The 14,685-nt window shown below is 40.2% G+C and overlaps 4 protein-coding genes across 4 annotated transcripts; all 4 read right to left on the bottom strand.

The window, feature by feature from the left end:
* Positions 1-2,677: 2,677 nt before the first annotated feature.
* Positions 2,678-4,145, bottom strand: LOC135467503 (M-phase inducer phosphatase 1-like). Its single transcript, XM_064745276.1, has 4 exons — positions 3,891-4,145; positions 3,539-3,722; positions 2,958-3,412; positions 2,678-2,812 (listed from the first exon to the last, which is right to left on the bottom strand). The coding sequence occupies exons 1-4, from the start codon at positions 4,143-4,145 to the stop codon at positions 2,678-2,680; spliced, it is 1,029 nt and encodes a 342-aa protein (XP_064601346.1).
* A 1,886-nt stretch (positions 4,146-6,031) lies between these two features.
* LOC135467502 (M-phase inducer phosphatase 1-like) lies at positions 6,032-7,499 on the bottom strand. The gene is made up of 4 exons (XM_064745275.1): positions 7,245-7,499; positions 6,893-7,076; positions 6,312-6,766; positions 6,032-6,166 (listed from the first exon to the last, which is right to left on the bottom strand). Exons 1-4 carry the CDS (start codon positions 7,497-7,499, stop codon positions 6,032-6,034), a joined length of 1,029 nt encoding a protein of 342 aa, XP_064601345.1.
* Positions 7,500-9,294: 1,795 nt separating this feature from the next.
* On the bottom strand, positions 9,295-10,762 carry LOC135467501 (M-phase inducer phosphatase 1-like). Its single transcript, XM_064745274.1, has 4 exons — positions 10,508-10,762; positions 10,156-10,339; positions 9,575-10,029; positions 9,295-9,429 (listed from the first exon to the last, which is right to left on the bottom strand). Exons 1-4 carry the CDS (start codon positions 10,760-10,762, stop codon positions 9,295-9,297), a joined length of 1,029 nt encoding a protein of 342 aa, XP_064601344.1.
* Positions 10,763-12,648: 1,886 nt separating this feature from the next.
* On the bottom strand, positions 12,649-14,116 carry LOC135467500 (M-phase inducer phosphatase 1-like). Its single transcript, XM_064745273.1, has 4 exons — positions 13,862-14,116; positions 13,510-13,693; positions 12,929-13,383; positions 12,649-12,783 (listed from the first exon to the last, which is right to left on the bottom strand). The coding sequence occupies exons 1-4, from the start codon at positions 14,114-14,116 to the stop codon at positions 12,649-12,651; spliced, it is 1,029 nt and encodes a 342-aa protein (XP_064601343.1).
* Between the last annotated feature and the right edge of the window lie 569 nt (positions 14,117-14,685).

The following is a 14,685-nucleotide window of genomic DNA, read 5'->3' as shown; positions in this document are numbered from 1 at the left end:
AGAATGACGTAGGTGATGTGGAACGTATGGACGCATTCTGTCCACATCTGTCCACTACTGACGGCGTGAGACTCATAGGAAACCATGAAGTACAAATGGGTGTAAAACCAACGGAGCAAGGCTTTATTTCTCAAATCGGCGAACCCTTTTTTCCAACCTTGACCTTCCTTATGTACCCTACACGTATAGTACAATCATCGGGCATGTGGTACTACACAACACATAAACATAATACCAGCGCAAGGTTTAATTTATTTATTATTGGTGTTTTACGCCGTACTCAAGAATATTTCACTTATACGACGGCGACCAGCATTATGGGCAAGGTTTAATAATTAAAAATGTTCACTTTAATAATTTAGTTATTAATGTTTTATTACAAAATATTATACTATTTCCTCCCAATTAAGTGACCAATGTCTTATCTTAAACAGAACATTTCTATTTAGATTGCCATTCTCATAGAGGTACAAGTCTCCGTTACAAACACGTGCATAGACCGAAAATATTAAGAGACGGCTGACTTTGTCACGAACAAACGGCTTTGAAAGACATAGGCTGCACACGCCACCTTTTCTCTATCAAAACATTCTTAGGCTTAATTTAGACCACTTACACCAATATTTTGGGAATATTTTGTTTCGTTTAGGGATCACTTAACACTTTTGATTGGTAGCGTGTAGATAATCTATGGAAACCACAGAATCGCTTAAAACACTGACGGCACCCTAGAAGCTTGGTACATATAGAGAAAGTACAGGCTGCACTTACAGGTAAATTGCTCAAGGGACTCGTCTGCCTTTCAGCTATAGTTCATTTATTACGTGCTTTATACTTTCGAAACTCTCAACTCTTTATCAAAAACTCTTCTGCAATGAAAACGACATAGTGTTTTGTGTACTTGTGTCAGCATCTGCCTCTTTTCACGGCTTGCAGGAAACTTATTTTTCGACTGCATGTGTGTTGTAGTAATACTTTCATGCATGTGCACAGTAAAATTGTTGCTTGCCTTGTGTGTCATAATCCACAAAATACAGTTATATTATATCTCGTAACGGGCCACATGGTGCTTTCGCCACACGAATTGCTTCATATATGTATATATATATATATATATATATATATATATATATATATATATATATATATATATATATATATATATATATTTTTTTTGCTACATCTTTGGCTCCGTTCAAATTTCGCTGTTGTTTTAATATTTCAGCCTAACATTTCGTCCTAAATATTAATGTTTTTTGTGGGGGGGGGGGGATTTATATATGGAAAGCACGGAAATACTTAAAAACCCTGATGGCTCAGGCGACCCTCAACACATGCAGAGAAACATACATGTAGCTTGCGCGAGAGATATACCTGTCACATAACGTTTTACATTATTATTTGTTTTATATTTCTATAACTCCGAGCAGCCATCCCCTTGCTAAAAATTATTTTCCGATGAAAAGTGTTTTCTATCTTTTCACGGATGTTTAGGACAATTCTTTTCGGTTTGCTTGAGTCTTAAACAAATACATTCATGTATGTGCTACGCGGGTCTTGTGCAAATACATTCATGTGTGGGCATAGCAAAATCGTCATTTGCCCTGTATTCACAATTTACCGAATTCGACTATATTGCATCACATGCCCCGTGTATAATGTCTCTTGACCCCTTGCTCAAGTAAACCCTGCACACAGGATACAGCATATTGATAATATGCCGTTCACAACGAGGATCACTTCATATCTGTAATATGTCGTTTACAAAGGAGATCAGTTCATATCCGTAATTGCCTTACCACATGCATGGATGCATTTGAATTTTACACTTGTTTCAAATATTTCACTTGAGTGTCTACATTCTGCTTAAACTCGTCTTCCATATTAAGGGAGACCAACGTTTGAGAAAGGGAACTACTCCACACATGGCTTTTGATAGATTCTCGGAAACGTCAGCATATACAAATTCTCGGTGTACTTTAAATCGCAGGATTTTCTCTCCATCCTTCTAAATTCAGATGTGGACACAGATCAAGCGCTAAATTTTGTTCAAAACGGAAGCGAACCTGCTACCTATTGTGCGAGGCGAAATGGTGTGGAAACTGTACCACATACTGTGCATAATCATTGGTACTCGACTGCGTGAGAATCTCATGTTGTTTCATCAAGCAATAATTTTCATTATGAGTGTCAAGCGTTACTCGTACCTTTCAAGCACTATGTACAACTGCCACTTAAAGTAAGCTTGGGGTTGGGCTCCGGGCATGGCAGTGCAGTTTGTCCAATAAGGGTTTAAGTCAACAGCACTAGATATCAGTTTCGAATGTTTCCTTTGTGTAATGTTACGTTTCATGCGCAACTTTTCAAGGTTTATGTTTACGATGTAACAGTCATGTTATCTTGCAAATAGCGCACGCCACATCATGGCAGAAACTAGGAAGAAAACTGAGATAATATTCAACGTGGATCATTTATTGGCGCACATATATTTGATTCGTACACAAACGACAGCACTGGGATAATATGTAAAGAAAGAAAACAAAGATGAGAGGATTTCAAACAGATCATATGTACACGAATCAGTAGAAATTCCAGGTAAAAAACAAAACAGATGTATTTTTAAACTGAATGAGGTCAACATCCACCTTTAAACATAAGAAATGGCTGACTTTCACGCCTAAAGGAATAATCTCAACGCTGAACGACTCTTCTTTTCCCCAGCCCAGCTCTTAGACTGGCAACGAAATGTTCGCATGTCCTTCTTGAAATCTTCATGGTGCATCGGCAGATAGGTCTGTGGCGTGCAGAGCTCCTAGAAAGAAAAAAATAAACAACATCACTGAATTGTGCCTGAGCATAATACCAAGTACACGGACTCAAAGTTTCTGGTGATTACTTTTGCATATAGTCTTGCTGGTTACCAAAAGCCTATATCAACAAAATGCTTATGCGCCTACCTTTTCTTTCTCAAAGAAGTTTTTGTATCCGCCGTGAAGTAAGTAAATCTCAGGATAACACAGCTGCGGATATCGATCCTTGTTCATCTGTCTGTCTTGGCTCCTTAAAAATCGAGACATTTTTGGACCTCTTTGGGATGAAAATTCACAGTGAAATATTAGAATGCTTCTTTTCGTTGCACTACTCCTGGTAATGACTGGTTTGGAAATAAGGTTTTCCACAATACTGTCCTTGGTGTAATAGTTGACAGCTCCTTTGATGTGGCCGCCTTGAAACTCATAGGGATATCTGCAGTCCACAATGAGGAATTCGTCTACTATGTCATCAAACTCGTGCTTTTGAAGCCGCGCCAAAGTTTCCGGCGTGATGGACTTGAGATCTTGATGCTTGCCTGGAACAGTTGGCAGACAGTAGGCCACGCTGCCGTCACTGATCAGGTCTGGATTTTCCGACACTGCCGAGGAGAAATGAACGTGCATACGTTTACAAATATACTAGACAGATTTCATTTAGGCTTACTGGCGGTTGTAATGTTTATTACAAATATATGAGTAAAATTCAGCTGAGATTTGATAATTACCTCTGTCCAGGGCAGTTTTAATTTCATGTTCCGAATGGAGATTGGACAGCCTGAGTGGACATTTGCTTGGCTCGGGAATGGCGTCGGGTCTCTTTCTCTTCTGCACAGGTGAATCATCCTGGTCGCTTTGAGAACGGCTTCGTTTTCGACTGTTTTGGCTGTGGATTTTCACTTCTTCGCACACCTGCGGCGTAAAAAATGTTATGATTTATTGCTACAGTGTACTGGAAAATCATGCAATGAATACTGTTATCCAAAATGATTTTACAGAAAATGCTGGAACTGACTACTAAAAATGAATAAGGTAGTAAAGTAACTGGGAAATGAGGTGAAGAAAATAGGTGATTGTTACCTTATTTAGCTGTACAAAAGGTCTGCTAAGAACGGAAAGCGGACAGTCATCGTTGCTAAAACTGTCGTCGAGGCCTATCCCACTATCTCTGGAATCTTCGTCTTCTGCCACAAAGGACGAGCTTCCCTTGGTTGAAAAATAATCCATCATTGGGGAAAAGCTATTGTCTTCCTCTGCATCATCACATTGCTTAAGTGGGCTGCGGAAATTGAAGGAGTCGTCATCAAAAAGTTTCTTAGCAAGTAAAGATGCCATGATAGATATGTTTGTTGAACTGTTGGCTTCAGTAAATACTGGGACTTAGGTTGAGTGGACTAAATTCTGGTATATATATCTCGCTGGGGAAAAGTTCCCCCGTCGTTAAACCTAGCTGGAGTTGTATTTCAACGGCCAACAGAAATTCATGTCATCTCCAGATTGTTTGAAAGAGACAGTCTGCAGAAATATGAGTTAATCTATGAGCTCTATTCACTTTCCGATAATCCAGTTAAGCAATATAGGATTAGTCGTGATGTTCTTTACTCAGCTCTCAGCTTCACTCCATGCCGCTGGTGTTGTTATCTGTAGGTCGTGTGGAAGATACCACGTAAACAAAAGGCCGCCGGAGGTGAGAAGGAATCATAGTCAGCTTCTTTAAAGACGGCAGAATGAACTAGGCTGTATATGGGCCTGGAAATGTAAAGGGCTTTGTATAAGGCACTCATTGTCAGTACAAGAGGCCGCTGTCAGAAAGATAACATTGTTCACGGTGTACAAATTAAATATTTTTTACCTCGGTAAGTCTATTTTCCCCTAATCGTACAGCTACACGCGTCATTTGTTTAAGTAGAATGCGTTGAAATTTGCATTTCACTCAACATAGTTTGTCACTGTCACTTCTTTCCAGTGGGAAGTCTACCATATACATATACATACACCAAAACGGTGGGAGACAATTTAGTTTGTCAGCAAGAAGCGAGTTGGAGAGATGTTGGCTGCACACACCATTTTTCGATGAAAGAAACCTTGTCAGACATAATTTTCACCACTTGCATGGTACACTTCTTCCACAATACATATGTGTACGTTGTGTTTACCTTAGCGACCTATTTACACTTTTCATTAGGTTTCGTGTATGGTGACAGTGCACATAGTACGTTTGTATTATATCTCGCGTGCACATTGTTGCTTTTCTACAAGAAGTAAATTGTTGGCACAGGATACAGCATATTGGGAATATGTCGTTTACAAAGGAGATCAGTTCATATCCGTAATTGCCTTACCACATGCATGGATGCATTTGAATTTTACACTTGTTTCAAATATTTCAGCTTGAGTGTCAACATTCTGCTTAAACTCGTCTTCCATATTAAGGGAGACCAACGTTTGAGAAAGGGAACTACTCCACACATGGCTTTTGATAGGTTCTCGGAAACGTCAGCATATACAAATTCTCGGTGTACTTTAAATCGCAGGATTTTCTCTCCATCCTTCTAAATTCAGATGTGGACACAGATCAAGCGCTAAATTTTGTTCAAAACGGAAGCGAACCTGCTACCTGTTGTGCGAGGCGAAATGGTGTGGAAACTGTACCACATACTGTGCATAATCATTGGTACTCGACTGCGTGAGAATCTCATGTTGTTTCATCAAGCAATAATTTTCATTATGAGTGTCAAGCGTTACTCGTACCTTTCAAGCACTATGTACAACTGCCACTTAAAGTAAGCTTGGGGTTGGGCTCCGGGCATGGCAGTCCTGTTTGTCCAATAAGGGTTTAAGTCAACAGCACTAGATATCAGTTTCGAATGTTTCCTTTGTGTAATGTTACGTTTCATGCGCAACTTTTCAAGGTTTATGTTTACGATGTAACAGTCATGTTATCTTGCACATAGGGCACGCCACATCATGGCAGAAACTAGGAAGAAAACTGAGATAATATTCAACGTGGATCATTTATTGGCGCACATATATTTGATTCGTACACAAACGACAGCACTGGGATAATATGTAAAGAAAGAAAACAAAGATGAGAGGATTTCAAAAAGATCATATGTACACAAATCAGTAGAAATTCCAGGTAAAAAACAAAACAGATGTATTTTTAAACTGAATGAGGTCAACATCCACCTTTAAACATAAGAAATGGCTGACTTTCACGCCTAAAGGAATAATCTCAACGCAGAACGACTCTTCTTTTCCCCAGCCCAGCTCTTAGACTGGCAACGAAATGTTCGCATGTCCTTCTTGAAATCTTCATGGTGCATCGGCAGATAGGTCTGTGGCGTGCAGAGCTCCTAGAAAGAAAAAAATAAACAACATCACCGAATTGTGCCTGTGCATAATACCAAGTACACGCACTCAAAGTTTCTGGTGATTACTTTTGCATATAGTCTTGCTGGTTACCAAAAGCCTATATCAACAAAATGCTTATGCGCCTACCTTTTCTTTCTCAAAGAAGTTTTTGTATCCGCCGTGAAGTAAGTAAATCTCAGGATAACACAGCTGCGGATATCGATCCTTGTTCATCTGTCTGTCTTGGCTCCTTAAAAATCGAGACATTTTTGGACCTCTTTGGGATGAAAATTCACAGTAAAATATTAGAATGCTTCTTTTCGTTGCACTACTCCTGGTAATGACTGGTTTGGAAATAAGGTTTTCCACAATACTGTCCTTGGTGTAATAGTTGACAGCTCCTTTGATGTGGCCGCCTTGAAACTCATAGGGATATCTGCAGTCCACAATGAGGAATTCGTCTACTATGTCATCAAACTCGTGCTTTTGAAGTCGCGCCAAAGTTTCCGGCGTGATGGACTTGAGATCTTGATGCTTGCCTGGAACAGTTGGCAGACAGTAGGCCACGCTGCCGTCACTGATCAGGTCTGGATTTTCCGACACTGCCGAGGAGAAATGAACGTGCATACGTTTACAAATATACTAGACAGATTTCATTTAGGCTTACTGGCGGTTGTAATGTTTATTATAAATATATGAGTAAAATTCAGCTGAGATTTGATAATTACCTCTGTCTAGGGCAGTTTTAATTTCATGTTCCGAATGGAGATTGGACAGCCTGAGTGGACATTTGCTTGGCTCGGGAATGGCGTCGGGTCTCTTTCTCTTCTGCACAGGTGAATCATCCTGGTCGCTTTGAGAACGGCTTCGCTTTCGACTGTTTTGGCTGTGGATTTTCACTTCTTCGCACACCTGCGGCGTAAAAAATGTTATGATTTATTGCTACAGTGTACTGGAAAATCATGCAATGAATACTGTTATCCAAAATGATTTTACAGAAAATGCTGAAACTGACTACTATAAATGAACAAGGTAGTAAAGTAACTGGGAAATGAGGTGAAGAAAATAGGTGATTGTTACCTTATTTAGCTGTACAAAAGGTCTGCTAAGAAGGGAAAGCGGACAGTCATCGTTGCTAAAACTGTCGTCGAGGCCTATCCCACTATCTCTGGAATCTTCGTCTTCTGCCAGAAAGGACGAGCTTCCCTTAGTTGAAAAATAATCCATCATTGGGGAAAAGCTATTGTCTTCCTCTGCATCATCACATTGCTTAAGTGGGCTGCGGAAATTGAAGGAGTCGTCATCAAAAAGTTTCTTAGCAAGTAAAGATGCCATGATAGATATGTTTGTTGAACTGTTGGTTTCAGTAAATACTGGGACTTAGGTTGAGTGGACTAAATTCTGGTATATATATCTCGCTGGGGAAAAGTTCCCCCGTCGTTAAACCTAGCTGGAGTTGTATTTCAACGGCCAACAGAAATTCATGTCATCTCCAGATTGTTTGAAAGAGACAGTCTGCAGAAATATGAGTTAATCTATGAGCTCTATTCACTTTCCGATAATCCAGTTAAGCAATATAGGATTAGTCGTGATGTTCTTTACTCAGCTCTCAGCTTCACTCCATGCCGCTGGTGTTGTTATCTGTAGGTCGTGTGGAAGATACCACGTAAACAAAAGGCCGCCGGAGGTGAGAAGGAATCATAGTCAGCTTCTTTAAAGACGGCAGAATGAACTAGGCTGTATATGGGCCTGGAAATGTAAAGGGCTTTGTATAAGGCACTCATTGTCAGTACAAGACGCCGCCGTCAGAAAGATAACAATGTTCACGGTGTACAAATTAAATATTTTTTACCTCGGTAAGTCTATTTTCCCCTAATCGTACAGCTACACGCGTCATTTGTTTAAGTAGAATGCGTTGAAATTTGCATTTTACTCAACATAGTTTGTCACTGTCACTTCTTTCCAGTGGGAAGTCTACCATATACATATACATACACCAAAACGGTGGGAGACAATTTAGTTTGTCAGCAAGAAGCGAGTTGGAGAGATGTTGGCTGCACACACCATTTTTCGATGAAAGAAACCTTGTCAGACATAATTTTCACCACTTGCATGGTACACTTCTTCCACAATACATATGTGTACGTTGTGTTTACCTTAGCGACCTATTTACACTTTTCATTAGATTTCGTGTATGGTGACAGTGCACATAGTACGTTTGTATTATATCTCGCGTGCACATTGTTGCTTTTCTACAAGAAGTAAATTGTTGGCACAGGATACAGCATATTGGGAATATGTCGTTTACAAAGGAGATCAGTTCATATCCGTAATTGCCTTACCACATGCATGGATGCATTTGAATTTTACACTTGTTTCAAATATTTCAGCTTGAGTGTCAACATTCTGCTTAAACTCGTCTTCCATATTAAGGGAGACCAACGTTTGAGAAAGGGAACTACTCCACACATGGCTTTTGATAGGTTCTCGGAAACGTCAGCATATACAAATTCTCGGTGTACTTTAAATCGCAGGATTTTCTCTCCATCCTTCTAAATTCAGATGTGGACACAGATCAAGCGCTAAATTTTGTTCAAAACGGAAGCGAACCTGCTACCTGTTGTGCGAGGCGAAATGGTGTGGAAACTGTACCACATACTGTGCATAATCATTGGTACTCGACTGCGTGAGAATCTCATGTTGTTTCATCAAGCAATAATTTTCATTATGAGTGTCAAGCGTTACTCGTACCTTTCAAGCACTATGTACAACTGCCACTTAAAGTAAGCTTGGGGTTGGGCTCCGGGCATGGCAGTCCTGTTTGTCCAATAAGGGTTTAACAGTCATGTTATCTTGCACATAGGGCACGCCACATCATGGCAGAAACTAGGAAGAAAACTGAGATAATATTCAACGTGGATCATTTATTGGCGCACATATATTTGATTCGTACACAAACGACAGCACTGGGATAATATGTAAAGAAAGAAAACAAAGATGAGAGGATTTCAAAAAGATCATATGTACACAAATCAGTAGAAATTCCAGGTAAAAAACAAAACAGATGTATTTTTAAACTGAATGAGGTCAACATCCACCTTTAAACATAAGAAATGGCTGACTTTCACGCCTAAAGGAATAATCTCAACGCAGAACGACTCTTCTTTTCCCCAGCCCAGCTCTTAGACTGGCAACGAAATGTTCGCATGTCCTTCTTGAAATCTTCATGGTGCATCGGCAGATAGGTCTGTGGCGTGCAGAGCTCCTAGAAAGAAAAAAATAAACAACATCACTGAATTGTGCCTGTGCATAATACCAAGTACACGCACTCAAAGTTTCTGGTGATTACTTTTGCATATAGTCTTGCTGGTTACCAAAAGCCTATATCAACAAAATGCTTATGCGCCTACCTTTTCTTTCTCAAAGAAGTTTTTGTATCCGCCGTGAAGTAAGTAAATCTCAGGATAACACAGCTGCGGATATCGATCCTTGTTCATCTGTCTGTCTTGGCTCCTTAAAAATCGAGACATTTTTGGACCTCTTTGGGATGAAAATTCACAGTGAAATATTAGAATGCTTCTTTTCGTTGCACTACTCCTGGTAATGACTGGTTTGGAAATAAGGTTTTCCACAATACTGTCCTTGGTGTAATAGTTGACAGCTCCTTTGATGTGGCCGCCTTGAAACTCATAGGGATATCTGCAGTCCACAATGAGGAATTCGTCTACTATGTCATCAAACTCGTGCTTTTGAAGCCGCGCCAAAGTTTCCGGCGTGATGGACTTGAGATCTTGATGCTTGCCTGGAACAGTTGGCAGACAGTAGGCCACGCTGCCGTCACTGATCAGGTCTGGATTTTCCGACACTGCCGAGGAGAAATGAACGTGCATACGTTTACAAATATACTAGACAGATTTCATTTAGGCTTACTGGCGGTTGTAATGTTTATTATAAATATATGAGTAAAATTCAGCTGAGATTTGATAATTACCTCTGTCTAGGGCAGTTTTAATTTCATGTTCCGAATGGAGATTGGACAGCCTGAGTGGACATTTGCTTGGCTCGGGAATGGCGTCGTGTCTCTTTCTCTTCTGCACAGGTGAATCATCCTGGTCGCTTTGAGAACGGCTTCGCTTTCGAATGTTTTGGCTGTGGATTTTCACTTCTTCGCACACCTGCGGCGTAAAAAATGTTATGATTTATTGCTACAGTGTACTGGAAAATCATGCAATGAATACTGTTATCCAAAATGATTTTACAGAAAATGCTGGAACTGACTACTAAAAATGAATAAGGTAGTAAAGTAACTGGGAAATGAGGTGAAGAAAATAGGTGATTGTTACCTTATTTAGCTGTACAAAAGGTCTGCTAGGAAGGGAAAGCGGACAGTCATCGTTGCTAAAACTGTCGTCGAGGCCTATCCCACTATCTCTGGAATCTTCGTCTTCTGCCACAAAGGACGAGCTTCCCTTGGTTGAAAAATAATCCATCATTGGGGAAAAGCTATTGTCTTCCTCTGCATCATCATATTGCTTAAGTGGGCTGCGGAAATTGAAGGAGTCGTCATCAAAAAGTTTCTTAGCAAGTAAAGATGCCATGATAGATATGTTTGTTGAACTGTTGGCTTCAGTAAATACTGGGACTTAGGTTGAGTGGACTAAATTCTGGTATATATATCTCGCTGGGGAAAAGTTCCCCCGTCGTTAAACCTAGCTGGAGTTGTATTTCAACGGCCAACAGAAATTCATGTCATCTCCAGATTGTTTGAAAGAGACAGTCTGCAGAAATATGAGTTAATCTATGAGCTCTATTCACTTTCCGATAATCCAGTTAAGCAATATAGGATTAGTCGTGATGTTCTTTACTCAGCTCTCAGCTTCACTCCATGCCGCTGGTGTTGTTATCTGTAGGTCGTGTGGAAGATACCACGTAAACAAAAGGCCGCCGGAGGTGAGAAGGAATCATAGTCAGCTTCTTTAAAGACGGCAGAATGAACTAGGCTGTATATGGGCATGGAAATGTAAAGGGCTTTGTATAAGGCACTCATTGTCAGTACAAGAGGCCGCTGTCAGAAAGATAACATTGTTCACGGTGTACAAATTAAATATTTTTTACCTCGGTAAGTCTATTTTCCCCTAATCGTACAGCTACACGCGTCATTTGTTTAAGTAGAATGCGTTGAAATTTGCATTTCACTCAACATAGTTTGTCACTGTCACTTCTTTCCAGTGGGAAGTCTACCATATACATATACATACACCAAAACGGTGGGAGACAATTTAGTTTGTCAGCAAGAAGCGAGTTGGAGAGATGTTGGCTGCACACACCATTTTTCGATGAAAGAAACCTTGTCAGACATAATTTTCACCACTTGCATGGTACACTTCTTCCACAATACATATGTGTACGTTGTGTTTACCTTAGCGACCTATTTACACTTTTCATTAGGTTTCGTGTATGGTGACAGTGCACATAGTACGTTTGTATTATATCTCGCGTGCACATTGTTGCTTTTCTACAAGAAGTAAATTGTTGGCACAGGATACAGCATATTGGGAATATGTCGTTTACAAAGGAGATCAGTTCATATCCGTAATTGCCTTATCACATGCATGGATGCATTTGAATTTTACACTTGTTTCAAATATTTCAGCTTGAGTGTCAACATTCTGCTTAAACTCGTCTTCCATATTAAGGGAGACCAACGTTTGAGAAAGGGAACTACTCCACACATGGCTTTTGATAGGTTCTCGGAAACGTCAGCATATACAAATTCTCGGTGTACTTTAAATCGCAGGATTTTCTCTCCATCCTTCTAAATTCAGATGTGGACACAGATCAAGCGCTAAATTTTGTTCAAAACGGAAGCGAACCTGCTACCTGTTGTGCGAGGCGAAATGGTGTGGAAACTGTACCACATGCTGTGCATAATCATTGGTACTCGACTGCGTGAGAATCTCATGTTGTTTCATCAAGCAATAATTTTCATTATGAGTGTCAAGCGTTACTCGTACCTTTCAAGCACTATGTACAACTGCCACTTAAAGTAAGCTTGGGGTTGGGCTCCGGGCATGGCAGTCCTGTTTGTACAATAAGGGTTTAAGTCAACAGCACTAGATATCAGTTTCGAATGTTTCCTTTGTGTAATGTTACGTTTCATGCGCAACTTTTCAAGGTTTATGTTTACGATGTAACAGTCATGTTATCATGCACATAGGGCACGCCACATCATGGCAGAAACTAGGAAGAAAACTGAGATAATATTCAACGTGGATCATTTATTGGCGCACATATATTTGATTCGTACACAAACGACAGCACTGGGATAATATGTAAAGAAAGAAAACAAAGATGAGAGGATTTCAAAAAGATCATATGTACACAAATCAGTAGAAATTCCAGGTAAAAAACAAAACAGATGTATTTTTAAACTGAATGAGGTCAACATCCACCTTTAAACATAAGAAATGGCTGACTTTCACGCCTAAAGGAATAATCTCAACGCAGAACGACTCTTCTTTTCCCCAGCCCAGCTCTTAGACTGGCAACGAAATGTTCGCATGTCCTTCTTGAAATCTTCATGGTGCATCGGCAGATAGGTCTGTGGCGTGCAGAGCTCCTAGAAAGAAAAAAATAAACAACATCACTGAATTGTGCCTGTGCATAATACCAAGTACACGCACTCAAAGTTTCTGGTGATTACTTTTGCATATAGTCTTGCTGGTTACCAAAAGCCTATATCAACAAAATGCTTATGCGCCTACCTTTTCTTTCTCAAAGAAGTTTTTGTATCCGCCGTGAAGTAAGTAAATCTCAGGATAACACAGCTGCGGATATCGATCCTTGTTCATCTGTCTGTCTTGGCTCCTTAAAAATCGAGACATTTTTGGACCTCTTTGGGATGAAAATTCACAGTGAAATATTAGAATGCTTCTTTTCGTTGCACTACTCCTGGTAATGACTGGTTTGGAAATAAGGTTTTCCACAATACTGTCCTTGGTGTAATAGTTGACAGCTCCTTTGATGTGGCCGCCTTGAAACTCATAGGGATATCTGCAGTCCACAATGAGGAATTCGTCTACTATGTCATCAAACTCGTGCTTTTGAAGCCGCGCCAAAGTTTCCGGCGTGATGGACTTGAGATCTTGATGCTTGCCTGGAACAGTTGGCAGACAGTAGGCCACGCTGCCGTCACTGATCAGGTCTGGATTTTCCGACACTGCCGAGGAGAAATGAACGTGCATACGTTTACAAATATACTAGACAGATTTCATTTAGGCTTACTGGCGGTTGTAATGTTTATTATAAATATATGAGTAAAATTCAGCTGAGATTTGATAATTACCTCTGTCTAGGGCAGTTTTAATTTCATGTTCCGAATGGAGATTGGACAGCCTGAGTGGACATTTGCTTGGCTCGGGAATGGCGTCGGGTCTCTTTCTCTTCTGCACAGGTGAATCATCCTGGTCGCTTTGAGAACGGCTTCGCTTTCGAATGTTTTGGCTGTGGATTTTCACTTCTTCGCACACCTGCGGCGTAAAAAATGTTATGATTTATTGCTACAGTGTACTGGAAAATCATGCAATGAATACTGTTATCCAAAATGATTTTACAGAAAATGCTGGAACTGACTACTAAAAATGAATAAGGTAGTAAAGTAACTGGGAAATGAGGTGAAGAAAATAGGTGATTGTTACCTTATTTAGCTGTACAAAAGGTCTGCTAGGAAGGGAAAGCGGACAGTCATCGTTGCTAAAACTGTCGTCGAGGCCTATCCCACTATCTCTGGAATCTTCGTCTTCTGCCACAAAGGACGAGCTTCCCTTGGTTGAAAAATAATCCATCATTGGGGAAAAGCTATTGTCTTCCTCTGCATCATCACATTGCTTAAGTGGGCTGCGGAAATTGAAGGAGTCGTCATCAAAAAGTTTCTTAGCAAGTAAAGATGCCATGATAGATATGTTTGTTGAACTGTTGGTTTCAGTAAATACTGGGACTTAGGTTGAGTGGACTAAATTCTGGTATATATATCTCGCTGGGGAAAAGTTCCCCCGTCGTTAAACCTAGCTGGAGTTGTATTTCAACGGCCAACAGAAATTCATGTCATCTCCAGATTGTTTGAAAGAGACAGTCTGCAGAAATATGAGTTAATCTATGAGCTCTATTCACTTTCCGATAATCCAGTTAAGCAATATAGGATTAGTCGTGATGTTCTTTACTCAGCTCTCAGCTTCACTCCATGCCGCTGGTGTTGTTATCTGTAGGTCGTGTGGAAGATACCACGTAAACAAAAGGCCGCCGCAGGTGAGAAGGAATCATAGTCAGCTTCTTTAAAGACGGCAGAATGAACTAGGCTGTATATGGGCCTGGAAATGTAAAAGGCTTTGTATAAGGCACTCATTGTCAGTACAAGACGCCGCTGTCAGAAAGATAACATTGTTCACGGTGTACAAATTAAATATTTTTTACCTCGGTAAGTCTATTTTCCCCTAATCGTACAGCTACACGCGTCATTTGTTTA

The sequence above is a fragment of the Liolophura sinensis genome, chromosome 6, assembly GCF_032854445.1.
Source record: "Liolophura sinensis isolate JHLJ2023 chromosome 6, CUHK_Ljap_v2, whole genome shotgun sequence".
NCBI classification, from domain to species: domain Eukaryota; kingdom Metazoa; phylum Mollusca; class Polyplacophora; order Chitonida; family Chitonidae; genus Liolophura; species Liolophura sinensis.
Note: the sequence above shows the minus strand (reverse complement) of the source record. Positions and strands in the feature narration are given on the sequence as shown.

What these genes read in the sequence shown, in the direction of transcription:
- LOC135467502 (XM_064745275.1), bottom strand. Translation starts at nt 7,499, where the DNA reads ATGGCATCTTTACTTGCTAAGAAACTTTTTGATGACGACTCCTTCAAT. An exon ending in CTTTTGTACAGCTAAATAAG is followed by an intron (nt 7,077 to 7,244) that starts GTAACAATCACC and finishes TTTACGCCGCAG; the next exon opens with GTGTGCGAAGAAGTGAAAAT. An exon ending in ACTTCTTTGAGAAAGAAAAG is followed by an intron (nt 6,167 to 6,311) that starts GTAGGCGCATAA and finishes TTTTCTTTCTAG; the next exon opens with GAGCTCTGCACGCCACAGAC.
- LOC135467500 (XM_064745273.1), bottom strand. Translation starts at nt 14,116, where the DNA reads ATGGCATCTTTACTTGCTAAGAAACTTTTTGATGACGACTCCTTCAAT. An exon ending in TAAAACTGCCCTAGACAGAG is followed by an intron (nt 13,384 to 13,509) that starts GTAATTATCAAA and finishes TCTCCTCGGCAG; the next exon opens with TGTCGGAAAATCCAGACCTG. An exon ending in ACTTCTTTGAGAAAGAAAAG is followed by an intron (nt 12,784 to 12,928) that starts GTAGGCGCATAA and finishes TTTTCTTTCTAG; the next exon opens with GAGCTCTGCACGCCACAGAC.
- LOC135467501 (XM_064745274.1), bottom strand. Translation starts at nt 10,762, where the DNA reads ATGGCATCTTTACTTGCTAAGAAACTTTTTGATGACGACTCCTTCAAT. An exon ending in TAAAACTGCCCTAGACAGAG is followed by an intron (nt 10,030 to 10,155) that starts GTAATTATCAAA and finishes TCTCCTCGGCAG; the next exon opens with TGTCGGAAAATCCAGACCTG. An exon ending in ACTTCTTTGAGAAAGAAAAG is followed by an intron (nt 9,430 to 9,574) that starts GTAGGCGCATAA and finishes TTTTCTTTCTAG; the next exon opens with GAGCTCTGCACGCCACAGAC.
- LOC135467503 (XM_064745276.1), bottom strand. Translation starts at nt 4,145, where the DNA reads ATGGCATCTTTACTTGCTAAGAAACTTTTTGATGACGACTCCTTCAAT. An exon ending in CTTTTGTACAGCTAAATAAG is followed by an intron (nt 3,723 to 3,890) that starts GTAACAATCACC and finishes TTTACGCCGCAG; the next exon opens with GTGTGCGAAGAAGTGAAAAT. An exon ending in TAAAACTGCCCTGGACAGAG is followed by an intron (nt 3,413 to 3,538) that starts GTAATTATCAAA and finishes TCTCCTCGGCAG; the next exon opens with TGTCGGAAAATCCAGACCTG.